Raw genomic sequence first — 13166 nt, forward strand, 5'->3', positions numbered from 1 at the left:
GGATTTATTAATTATATCATATTTGTACAATGCTTTTAAGATATCAAACAGTATATGATTGCTAGGTGGTATTATTGTATATTGGAGTTGATGTAGCAAAAGAAATAATATACAAATACCTGAGCTCTCTTCCTCTACCAAAAGAAAGATACTCCTTCTTCTTCATTTTAAGTATATCCAAAATCTACTTACTTTTCATGGATTAGTTTCTTGGTATCCTCCCAGGTAGCTTCCAAACGATTTATCTCTTTGTCAATTTCAGGTGCTAATGTTATATCCTTCTGGGCCATTTGTTTTGCTTTGTCCATCAACCACTGCAGTTCATGCTGGTGAGAATTCAGTTCATCCTCTAGTTGGTTAAAGATCTTTAATCTGCAAATTGAAAGAGTGGTTACACATTTACTTCTTAGCTTCACTGAAAATGAAATGAGAGCAAGAAAGGGAGAGATTGTATATAAAACATGTCTGAGGGTCAATTATTGGCTTTAGATGTAACAGTGTGAATCTGGGACAACTCTACTGAAGTTACACTGGATTGATGCTGGTGAAACTAAGATCAGAATCTAGTCCTCTTTGTTTCTATAACCACACATGCATACGCCCCCTCTCCTCACTTCCCACACAAAGTGTACTTGGAAATATTCTTCTAGAATTTTAGAATCCCTTTTAAGTCAGTCTCCTTTATAATCTGACAGTTTATTACAGTTAATGGGTTCCATTCATGCCCTGCTAATGTGTGAATACACAATCTGCAATGTCTGTGCTAATGGAGACAGCTGTGCCTCAAGAAAGGGCTAGCAGTTTTTGTACTGACACTTTACAGTATGGATTCTCTCAGGATAAAGCAACTTTTAGTGGCAGGGATTTCACCATCTGCTTTTCCAGAGAAAGAGATCTGAGGCATGTGCTGAAACAGAGCATCTGCCGTGCCCTCTCTTCTGCCAGACTGCTCACTTTTGGAACTGTGCTGGCTGGCACAGATTGTGTGTAACTTGCACCACTGCAACCTTTTCCTTTGCAGACTTTCTACCACTGGAGACCTAGATGAGTGAATTTAACCCCAAGGAATGAAATGATTTTGGAGTAGTCTGTCATCAAAACATCTAATACTATGAAATACAAACAAAAACAAAAACAAAAACAAAAGGCACCAAAGATCAAGTACTCCTAAGATTTTTGTTTTACCTTTGTTGTAGTGCCTGAAGTGTTGGTTCCTTCAGTCCTTCTTTGTCAGCTCTTTCCTCAATATCTTCAATGCTCTTTAACATCTGTTCTTTACGTTCCATGAAAGACTTCTGTAAGGCTCCAAGGGCTTCTGCCTCACTCTGTTTGGTTCCCAACAGATTTTGGACTGACTCCAGTTCTAAGCACAGATTATCAGCCATAGCCCTACAGGACGACCTCTGCTCAGAACTTCCATGTCTTAGATGATATTGGGCTTTTGTAAGGGCTCCATCCAAACTGATTGCTGCAGGTGCTAATTTATTAATATCTTGAACAACATCCCTTAGTTCTTTCTCCAGCAGTTCTGATTTAGTCTTATCCATGTTTCCAGTAGTCTCTACTGTCTGCCTCAGGTGATCAAGCACACTTGATGCAGCAGCATGTAACTCTAGGAACACCCCAAGCTGATTCAGAGCCTCTTGTCTTCGACTTGTTATTTGACTGGCCTCCTGGAAGAGCAGGATGCAGTCTTCAGCCTTCCCCTGTAGCATGTGGTGCTCCTCTGGGCGACTAAAAGAACACAGCTTTTCTACATGTTCCCTCAGACTTTGAAGTTCCTGTTTCTTGCTTTCCACTTCCATAGAGTGGTCCTTTTAGAAAGAAAGGAAACAAACTGATTTTCCATACAAAGGTTCAGAGACAAGTCTTGACAAAAGAAATTAAGCTCCTCAGTACAATTAGCACTAAATAGAACCCAGTAGGAACAATGCTGCATTGCTGATTTGCATTAACCCAATCAAAAAAAGTGAACTGTGTAATATGGACAATCAGATTTCCAACAGGTTAAGCAGCTTCATCATAGTTTTAGCTGCATGGTCTTTGGAATGCACTGTGCATAGGATGCTTTTCTTTATATTTTTGAATATTTCAACTGGATAGTTTACCTGATTGTGGCACACAGCTGGGTGCTGATCAGCTGTGTTTATCTCAGAAGTGTCTTGCAATTCACCAAGAAACTGGTTAATCCATTCTGAAAAACTGAGCAGCAGTTCATCAAACTCCCCATGTTCAGCAACAAGAGACTGAAGGAAACTGATCCTACAGGATATCAAATATAAAAATGAAAAGTTAACTTTTCAGTGTGAGTGAGTCACTTTGATTAATCAAAACTGCAGCTGACTAGACACTATTAAAATACATTCCAGGTGAGAAAGAAAGAAAGAAAGAAAGAAAGAAAGAAAGAAAGAAAGAAAGAAAGAAAGAAAGAAAGAAACTAGTTCATGGGAGCAAAGGTTGCAGGAATGGGCCCATGATCTTAAACTTGAATTTTCAGACATAACAATTCTGTTTAAAGTAACTTCAAGCAAGTGCACTTTGGGCTCCATCCTGAAAGGTGCTGAGCAATCCAGAGAGATGTTCATCCTTTCACAGGCATACTCAAGATTAAGCCATTACATACTAAACTGAAAAAAAAACCAGCTATATCATTTCCTATGCAGGAGAAGACTGAAGGGGGACGAGAAATGCTGCAAGATTTCCCTTGCAGAATTCCATACATATTCCCCTCGAGAGAGTTGGCATTTTTTCTGAAGAAGTAAAATGTTTAGGCTCCAAAATCAGGGGATACTTGAGATCCATATGGATCTTGAGGAATCCATGGAGACAAGAATATCTGAGTGGATTCTAATTCACAGCGGCTATCAGCGTGGTTCTTGCAGAGGTCAAGATGGTAGGGGCTCCCGCACCCGCTGCTACACCGGGGCCTCCCCGCAAAAGGAAGGTTCCGTTGTACCGAGCAGGAAAGAGCAGTATGTTAATGCCAATGTTAACTTACATGAGGAAGTCCCATGGCATTTGTGTGGGGACAATACTGCCGCCACCACCTGCCCCACCCTCCTCCTAGCACATAGATCCTCAACACTTCCACTGGAGAAGGAGAAGAATGATGTCACAGAGGCAGCATGCTGGATCTGTTGGATTCCCATACTCTCCACTTCTGCGAGCATATGGCCCATAAAACCTGACATTTCCAGCGTCACACTGTAAAGCTGTGACTGAGACAGGGTATTCTTCATCTGCATTGCTGATTACTATTTTTGAGCATGTAAGGACACCATGTTAGAGACACCCTGAAACACAAACCTCTTGCTAACAGTCTGTGGTAAAGCTTTCCATCTCCCATCCAGCTCTTCGAACTCTTGTTTCATGGCTTTCGCGCTTTCTTCAGAAGCTGTTGTGAACAGTGACTCATTTAACTGTAACAGGCTGGTATACAGTGAAGCATGGGATGTAATATCAGCTTGCAAATCCTGGGGAACAGTAGATTGCACATTTTAGGGTAAATACCTTATCATAGTATGCAAATAAACATGTGAGACTGTAGTCAGCTGGGGAGCTCCAACACACTACTCTCAGTCAAGACTCAGGTATGACCAAATCCTTACAGGTGTTCAGGGTTTTTAGGACATCTAGACACTCAGCAAGTGCTCAGTACCTCTTGAAGGGCAAAGCTTTGGAATCATTTCTCTGCTTGTGAGCACTTATTTTACATTCAAAAACTCAGTGGAAGTGCTGCAAAATCACCATTTCTATTCTGAATGCAAAACCCCTGCAAGCTTTGCTCTCTGAAGTCTTCTCATATATGAAAAAAATACACAAGTGTGTGACCTAAAAAAATACAGCCCTGCAGTCTGAAGATCCTGTGACACTCACCCTGAAGCCCCTCAGTCCCCGGTGGGTGGTAGGGTATCCTGTAGAACTCTTCCCCAGGAAACAGCATATACTAATTGAAAAATATTTTTTTCCTTAAAACCCCCTCTCTGATTTTGCCTGCGCTTTGATAAACACCAATATCTTTTCTGAGTTTGTACAGCACCCAGCACACTGAGGTCTTAGTCCATGAGTGGGGCTCCTAGGCACTATGATAATAAATGAATCAATAAATAATAATGTAAGCGCTTTCAGTTGAGTGAATCTCTACAATTCAATGTCAGCCAGATTGCCAGAGGTCAAATGAGCAGATCCATTCCTATAAAGCTTCAGAAAAGCCAATCCGTAAAAGCAGGTACACTTCTGGGCTAACTTTCAATCCCAAAATTTACCTGTACTGACTGTAATTCACCTTCCAGTTTGACTCTGTCAGCGGAAACGTACTGCTCTGGAGGTCCGGCTGCAGTTTCACACCTCTCTAACCAGGTCAGGAAGATAGATCGCTCCTTCTCCTGCCTAACAAAAGCACGGCACAGAACATTACCGACTCAAGCGCCCCATGTTCTCTTCGACAATCTGCAGAAAAGTCTCTTGTATTTGTCAAAATAAAGGCGAGCGGGTTACTCACCTCTGCCACTGTGCTAGCAGAGTCTCTAGTAAGGTTTGTTTCTCTTTAGCTCTTCCTAGCAGCTTTTCATATCTCTCCTGTAACACTGTAACCTCTTGAATAGCTTTTTCTTTGTTGCTGACCTTATGGGCAGAGGCTAAAAGGGAGGTCACAGTGTTGTTCAATTTTCCCACAGCCTGGCAGAGATCCTGTTGATGGTGATAAGGAAATACAAGCCACAAATTAATAAACAAACAATAATACCCACGAGCCAACTCCTACTCCTCTACAGGGGCTCAAAGGAGGCCATGAAATTGGTAAGGTTTCTCAACACATGAAGGGAAAAGCTATGCACAGAGAGGACTCCTTGCTCCCTGAATGGCATGGAGCATTATTCCGTAAGTGCTTGGATTTGATCCATGCTACTCTTTAGGAGGCAGGCCAGGGAAGTGGCAGGACTGTGCCAGGACATGAATAACTACCAAGATCCAGTGGCACAAATCCTGCTGAAAGAAGCACAGTATCTGCAGCACTGCTACAGCCCAAGGATCATGGAGTTCCTGCATGACATTAGAGAAAGGATTCCAACACCTCTGCCCCCCAACAAAGGTCCACTGCATGATGCTCCTTTTCTCATTAGGTCAGAGAATTTGTCTTCTATTAGAAACAAACAAACATGAGCACATCAGACACAAAGCGTATATAGTACGTGGGGTACGAATCTCCTTGTAAACAATTTTAGGGAAAAACCCACTCAGCTATGAAATGGCCAGATCCTCTGGACTGGACAGGCTGTGCTTGGCACAAGGCTGGGTTGGAGGCCAAAGATCCAGACTCCCTAACAGCTGCCTAAGGCTGTTCTCATTTCTTTTGGCAGCTCATAGCCCTACGGGGTCATTCCAGCAGCCGAGGATAGCTACAGAGTAGGGACACTCAGCCATGCCCTATGTGCTGGAGTGGGGGGAGGCATGAGAACAGTTACAGGGGATATACACTAACTTAGGCAAAGAGAATCCTGCACTAAACAGCTCTGCCAGTCTTAAAGCAGCCTTGTCATGTGCCATCTCAGGAGAACTGGGGCTAAAATGTCTACATGGAAACAAACCAGAAACAATAACAATGTTTCTGAACGCCCCCACACAGAATCCTAAGCTTGAAATAGCAAAGCACTTCTATCAAATGAATTACAAGGTGTGGAAAAGGATGCAATTATAGTACATCACAGAAGAATCAGTCTACAGTGAATATCTCAAAAAGAAACAAGAATGGCACAGAAAGAAATGCTAATATTTTAAGGTAAATAAGGATGCAGAATTTGTTCTCAAAAGATTAAATTATCATGGTACAGTATTCATTAGTAACGCTTAAGCGCCAAGCCCATTATGACTGCTTAATAAGCAATAATAGTAGAAATAATTTCACCTAGTGTATGGCTACATATCCTACATGCAACAATATTTTTTCCTCATTAAACAGACCTCTGTTGTTGCTACTATCTACAACTTTTTGCAGTTTAAGGGGCTAGATCGTCCTTGCAGATGGCCTTTGCAAGCAGCTGTCATTGACTTCAGTAAGAAGTATGCACACATATCTGCAAGGGCGCTCTGACCAAAGATTTGTATTTATTTTCCTAGAGGAAATAAGAGAGAAGTAATGATGAATGTGTATGTAATATATAGAGAGAGGTGAACCAAAACCCTGGAAGAAACTCCCCTGAACTTTGGCTTTTTGAAATCTGAATCCAGATCCAAATTTTGCTAATTATCTGTATCTTTACAATGGACGACATCGAAACCCAAAATGGAAGCGCCCGAGAGTTCTAGAAGCTAGAAATCTGGTTCTAGATATGAATTTTCCTGCTTAAGCCCATGTCTGGTGTGAATAGTCAGTGCGATAAAGGGAAAATAAACAAAAGAAAATCCATTCCTAATCATAGATTTCTATAAACCAGAGGTCACCAACCAGTCAATCACAATCGACTGGTCGATCCTGGAGCCTCTGTCAGTCGATCGTGATCTCCGGACGCTAAAAGTCCAGTGGTGCAGCGGGGCTAAGGCAGTCTCCTTGCCTGCTCTGGCCACGCACCGCTCCCAGAAGAGGCCAGCATGCCTCTGAGGCCAAGGGGAAGAAGGGGAGGGGCAGGGGTCTCCGTGCGCTGTTCCTGCCTGCAAGTACCATCCCCACAGCTCCCATTGGCCAGGAATGGGGAACTGTGGAAAAAAGAGCTGCAGGGAGGAGAGCAGCGGTGCCTGCAGAGAGGGGCAGTGTGCAGAGCCACGTGTCCTCCTTCCCCCCAAGTGGCTGCATGGACATGCTGGCTGCTTCCGGGAGCAGCGTGGGGCCAGGGCAGGCAGGGAGCCTGCCTTAGCCCTGCTGCACTGCTGCCCAGGAGCCACCCGAGGTAAGTGTCGCCCGGTGGAAGCCTGCACCCCCCACCCCCCAGTCCCCTCCCAGAGCCAACACCCCAAAACGCCTCCAGTACCCCAACCCCCTGCCCCAGCCCTGAGCCCCCTCCCAGAGCCAGCACCTTGCACCCCTTCCTACACCCCAACACTCTGCCCCAGCCTGGAGTCCCCTGCTGCCCCCAAACTCCCTCCCACAGCTTGCAGCCCTCACCCCCTCCTCTACCCAAACCCCTGCCCCAGGCTCAGCCCGGAGCCCCATCCCACACTCCGATACCCTTGGCCCCAACCCAGAGCCCACACCCCCTCTCACACCCAACCCCCTACCCCAGCCCAGTAAAAGCAAGTGAGAGTGGGGGAGAGCAAGTGACAGAGGGAGGGAGGGTGCGGGGCCTTGGGGAAGGGGCAAAGTAGATCCTGAGTTGCACTTAAATTCAAAAAGTGATCTTGTGCAGAAAAAGGTTGGAGACCCCTGCTATAAACCAAGACAAAATGTCTTGACATTTCTCAACAGGAACATTCATAACTATGTGCATTTCTTATCTTTTATTTATGACAATGCTTTAAAATGCAGACGAATTTATAAGTTCTCAAGGCTTGCTTCACTCCTTTATCTGCCTCCCAAGAGCAGAAAAGTCAGCCTGAAGGGATGGGGAGATGTAGTGACAAATCCCACTTGGTTGTGGGACTGGGCTATCTGGGGACATGTGTAGATTTCGTGTATTTCCCAGGGAGTCTCCTGTGGAACACTGGCCCAAATTTAAAAGCTGTGCCTTCAGGCAGAACCCCTCAGAAGGCATAGCAGGGTGGGGGTTGGTAGCAGTAACTTGCATGCTCCTCCCCAGATCCAGTTGCTCCATAGCCCATGGAGGTAAATCAGTCTCTCATCCGTAAGTTATTTCTGTTTTCTGTAAGAAGGTCAATGTAATACAGGTTCCCTCAATTAGTAAATAAATATACAAGCAGCAATTATGGCACATGTTTTTACCATGTGATCTTGAAGAGCTTTGTAAGTATCCGCTGATGAAAAACATGAAGTAGCTGGCTCAGCCAGTTTAGCTTCAAATCTAGACACAGCCTGCTGCACCTATGAAATATACACAAAACAGAGGTTTAAAAAAACTGCAAAAAACAAATTCAATGACACATTTTTAAATTATATGTTTGCTAATAAATTAAGTATCCAGAGCCAACTACAGTTTGAAGGCCTGACCCTGTGAGGTGTTTTGTGTTTCCTGAAGTTAATAGGAGTCTAGGGCACTCAGATGCTTTCAGGAGATGCTTAAGCACCTTTCAGGTCTGGGCCTTTATGCAAACAATATTCATTCCAACCTGGTACTGAAGATGGACAATTTCAGATGTCAAGTGTCTGGACCTGATTTACTGTTGCAGCATCCAGAAGAATTTTTCTGTTATTTTAAAGACATATAACACTATGGTTCTGCGTTATGATTTGTCTATTTCATTACCTTTTAAATCATTTTAAACAAAATTTACCAGTGGAGGATTCGAAACTGCTTAGCTAACTAAAAATAGACCTTAATACAATCTCTTGTATAATATAATATGGTACTGTATGTGTAATTTTAGGGTTCTACTGGGAAACTATAGACATTCTATACATTGTCTGTGAATAGTCTATTGAGAGTTTGCAATGTTTACCTGTTTGAGATTTTCTTCATATTTCTGCTGCTGTGATGCATTCCCCGCGATTATTCCTTCCAAACAGTGTGCATGATCTCGAAGCTCTTCCCAGTACCTTCTGATCTGTGTTAACTTGGCTCTAATATGGGCAGATTCTCCAGAAGTAACAAACTGAGAAAAAGACTGAGCTTCTTCTTCTAGACTTGGGATTCCATTTATTTTACCATCTATTTCTTTACTAATAACCTAAAATGTAAATAATAATAAATCAGCAGCCACAATAGATTTTCAATTGATCAGAATAATCACTCTCCGTTTTCTTTCTATTAGTGCTAATAGTAGTCACAATAATTTTCTTATAAATTAATGTACAGGACAACTCAGAGATCACTCTACACATATGGTTATAAAAATCCTTATTATATTATCTAAGCTCCCTTTCCTTCTTGGATTTAATGTTGGAAAGCTGATTTAAAAAACATTATCTACAAAAACCAACTAGTGCAGGTTAAATGAAATTTACATTAGTATAAGCAGACAGGATGATATTTAGAATTTCTGCCCCTTGGAATTGGTTGAATAATTCTGGTTGGGATTCAAGAAGGAAAAATAAATGTAACTTAGTCACCAATTGACATTTAAAATTAGGCTTGACAAATAAACTTAGTAAATGTACAATGAAAAACAAACTACATTGATCAGGAGACAGACAATAAGCGAGTATGAATGTAATTTAACAGTTTGCAAACATTTGCCCTAGAGTATAAATAGGAGCATTTTATAAATCAGAAAATAGGTATTTTCTATCTCAATTTTATGATCTCTCAGTATAAATCAGATTAGAAACTTAACTAGGGTGATTCTGCCTCTCAAGCACAGGGTTAAATGGAGAGCCAGATTGGAGTTCAAGACAACATTCTCCTCCAGGGTAGATTGACAGTGGCCTTTGATACTGTTCAACTTGCTCTGGGTCATTGAGCAGAGGTCTGGGATAATCTAGCATTGGCTTCTGATTTCATTAACTGCTTTGCAGGTAGGCACTAGCTGATCACAGTTTATCTTATCTTATATGCTTCTATGCTTATTTTCATTGGCAATTAGAGATAAGCATGAGACCTTCACACATGTTGGAAACTTGTGACACCTACACATATTTACTCATTAAACATCTGTGCACATGGAAAACTACATTTTCTTCACCAGGGAAGAATGTTCACTCAGACCACGTGGCATGCTCATGAAGCTCTGCTCACAAGTAGTGAAATATAGTTATCAGAACTGGCTGGCAATGGGGAGAGAGAAGCCCTCTTTTACTAATGTTGGGAAATGCTCTATCATCCTCATAAATGTTTATATAAAGATATATGTGAATGGAAGAATCCCAAAATTGTCATGAAACTGTACCATTCTAGGCACTAGATCTACTCAACCATTGTTATAATGATGATAACAAAAATACGAATTATTTTTTACTTGATATTCAAAAATAATTACTCAATTTTGGATGAATAGAATTTTGCAAGATTAGTATCTAGAACAGCAAAGTTATATAGTATAGCTAGAATGCACTATAGTAAATCAGCAGTTATAAAGTCTATGTGTAATGTTTTGAATTAATTCAGATTATAAAATAAGTTTTTTTCATGAAAATAAAATGCTAATGAGAGGTACTAGATTGATAGCACTGGAGCTGTAATCCTCTCTCAGCAGAACAGGAATAAATTAGGCAGTGCAAGTTTGCACCTACAGTGCACCTAAGAGGAGGTGGATAACTGAGTCTGCCAACAGTGGTACCATTTAGTGATAACTGTAGTAGTAATTTCTGTGGAATTAGGAATTACAGTGAAATCGCCTAGGGTGAAACCCTAGCTCTACTGAAAGCAGTGGGAGTTCTGCCACTGACTACAAGGCCAACATGTCAACCTTATAAGACTTTTCACATAGGGGTTAGTGAACAGTCATGCAATGATAATTATATTCATCTGTTCTGGTGATCTAGAGATGAGAAAGTGTGTCTCACACAATTTTTCCACTGAGCCACTCAGATTGTGACTTGTTTAATACTGTCTACTACACTATAAGCACTATTAGGAATGTGACACAAAGCAGCAAATACACCACAATACACAACAAAAGTTCTTCAAATGTAGACAGAACTATAAACATTATGAAAGCAACTGAGGTGGCATCTATTTATGTCTCGATGATGAGGGACACATAGCTAGTTTCACACTTTGTCGTGCATCGCCTTGCTTTTGTTCATTAGAAACACACTCATCTTTATTTCATGTAGCTTCATGTTGAAGAACTTTATTTTATGGTAATTCACTCAAATGTTTATCTATTTAAAATAATTTTCAGTCTGATAACTGGCATTTAGTTGAAGTGTTATACTGAATTTCTCATAAATTTACACTGGGATGGAATGTAATCACTGCTAATCTGTTCAAGCACAGCACACAAATAGGTGCCAATTCCCCAATCAGATCTGCATGGATGAACCACTATGTATTTGCGTAAGTCAGTTAGCCTTCATGCAGAAGAACCAGTTCAGAGACGTGGTTTCTCAGTTATAACATAATGTCATGTGCAATTCAGATGTGCTCAATTTCTGCATCAGAGTCACTGGGGTTCTAGCTAGTAGCTGCTAACAAACAGGGATGTATGATTTAATGTGTTTCTGTGAAAAACACAGAGATATTAATTTTACTCAGAGTTTTTTAGAAACATTGATTTAACGACAAGGCAAGAATTCAAGCAGTGCTTTATTTTTCACTGCTGCAATCAAGAGATAGATGATTTCATTTATTTAGTATATGTTAATATGATCACAACTTCAGAAATTAATATTCTGTCAAGAAACTCCTCCAGTCACCTGAATCAAATTGGACTTGGGACCCTTTCAAAGATATATTGTAACAGCCTGCAGCAGCTGAACTGCAAGCCATTGCAGAGTTAAAGGGTTTATGGAAAACTCTACATTTTGGGACTTTGGATCCATGAGCACATGCAGGTTGAGAAGACATACCTATTATATTTTGCAGGGGGATGTAAAGTGATCCTTGGAACTGACAGCGTATTTTTGACTAAATGCAACTTTTAGAGGTATTGGGCATCTCTGAGGCCAATAAATGAACTAGGAGAAAATGTGTACCTACAATACTGTACAGATAATTTGGAATTCTGTAAATACTGTAGCAATAAAGGTCTATGGGTGCACAAGCTAGCGAGCACACTAGTTCCTTTATTATTTCAGCATAAGATACACAGAACATCAGGTGCTATAAAATAAGGTGCTATAGCCACTGACTGATGTACATTTTACAATACAAAGGCTTTCTACACTCCGTATTAACATACCACATGACTATTTTGTAAGCCAGTGAGCTTCATTCAAAAAAAGAAAAAAACTATGCATTAATTAAAATGTTTTAATATTACATACAATGAAGGTTTTGTAGGTATAAATAGTCACTAACAGAGAACCCAGCCTATAATGTTTTTCCTTTAGCTCTTGCAAAATCTTTGAGCTTGGTATCTTTGTATACAAAGTGTAACATCTTTACATCATTGTAGCTCTGAAACTTGAGTCAAATGTCTGTTCCTTGCCCTTGCAGCCACTAGCAAAAAAAAAAAAAAAAAAAAAAGAGAGAGAGAGAGAGAGACGAGGTTTTAATGCTTAATGTAACATGTGAACCAATCACCTTCATTTGGCTGGTTTGCATATCCAAGGGAGATGATGATGTTTCCAAGGTATCCAGTTCTTTTTCTTTTTCAGTTATCCAGATGGACAGAGCTTCAAAATTATTGCCAAAATGTTCCCACTTGCTTTTCACCATTTCCATGGTTTTAATACTAAAATTAACCAAATTAAGTAGAGAAAATAAACAGTTTAATATAATGAAACTTTTCTTTTGAGGTCTAATTAAAAAAATACTACTTACCCAAATTACAGGCAGTTTGTATTTTCAAAAGAATGTTTTTAGAGAATGTAGATGTGTGTTTTGGACCAAAGTCATATCAGACTTTGCACAATTCCATTAATTTCAATAGTGGTACATACAATATGAGTATGTGTAAAATCTGTGTATCAAGGAACACAAGAAATAACAAAGAGGAGCAATCCAGGCACCATATACACATAATAATGTGTGGAATATGAACATTATATGGCTGTACCAGATCCCTAAAAATAAAGGGGTCTGCTTTATTCTCTTGTGCTATAAACAACAATCTGCCAGCCTTGCAAGTAGCTGCTTTTTCCGCAAGAGTTAACACCGAGTGAAAGAACGGAAAACTGATGACGCCTGAGCTTGGTCCAAAATATGTTTTTGTCCATAAATGTACATTTTAGATGTGTTAAAACAGGAAGAGATTCTGCTTGCTCTTGGCTCGGGTCCAAGGCTTCACACAAGAGGTACCCTTCTCCTTTCTCTCATACGCACCCCCCATTGGGTATATCAAAATTAACTCCTTGGCCATAGCTTCAGCTCCTCTCAAAAAATAGGACAGTGATTATGAAACCCAGGCCTGCTTGGTGTGGCATTCTACCTCCTCTAGTGGCAGCTAGATCAGATAGTGAGTAATGAACCTGCTACTGTGTTGGCTAAGAGAGGTTTGTCTTTTAGCTCAGGCAGACG

At 40.8% G+C, this 13166-nt stretch overlaps 1 protein-coding gene across 1 annotated transcript in view; it reads right to left on the reverse strand.

Moving 5' to 3' along the window:
* The window catches only part of SYNE1 (spectrin repeat containing nuclear envelope protein 1), a 468360-nt gene that overhangs the window by 261127 nt on the left and 194067 nt on the right, over positions 1-13166 (reverse strand). The window contains exons 32-40 of the mRNA XM_045009096.1: positions 12231-12381; positions 8545-8772; positions 7871-7969; positions 4502-4689; positions 4266-4389; positions 3307-3473; positions 2109-2262; positions 1186-1814; positions 193-372 (exon numbers count right to left, since the gene is read on the reverse strand). Coding sequence (XP_044865031.1) covers positions 193-372; positions 1186-1814; positions 2109-2262; positions 3307-3473; positions 4266-4389; positions 4502-4689; positions 7871-7969; positions 8545-8772; positions 12231-12381 — 1920 coding nt within the window. The remainder of the gene's footprint in view (positions 1-192; positions 373-1185; positions 1815-2108; positions 2263-3306; positions 3474-4265; positions 4390-4501; positions 4690-7870; positions 7970-8544; positions 8773-12230; positions 12382-13166) is intronic.

The sequence above is a fragment of the Mauremys mutica genome, chromosome 3 (assembly GCF_020497125.1).
Source record: "Mauremys mutica isolate MM-2020 ecotype Southern chromosome 3, ASM2049712v1, whole genome shotgun sequence".
In the NCBI taxonomy this organism is placed as follows: Eukaryota; Metazoa; Chordata; order Testudines; family Geoemydidae; genus Mauremys; species Mauremys mutica.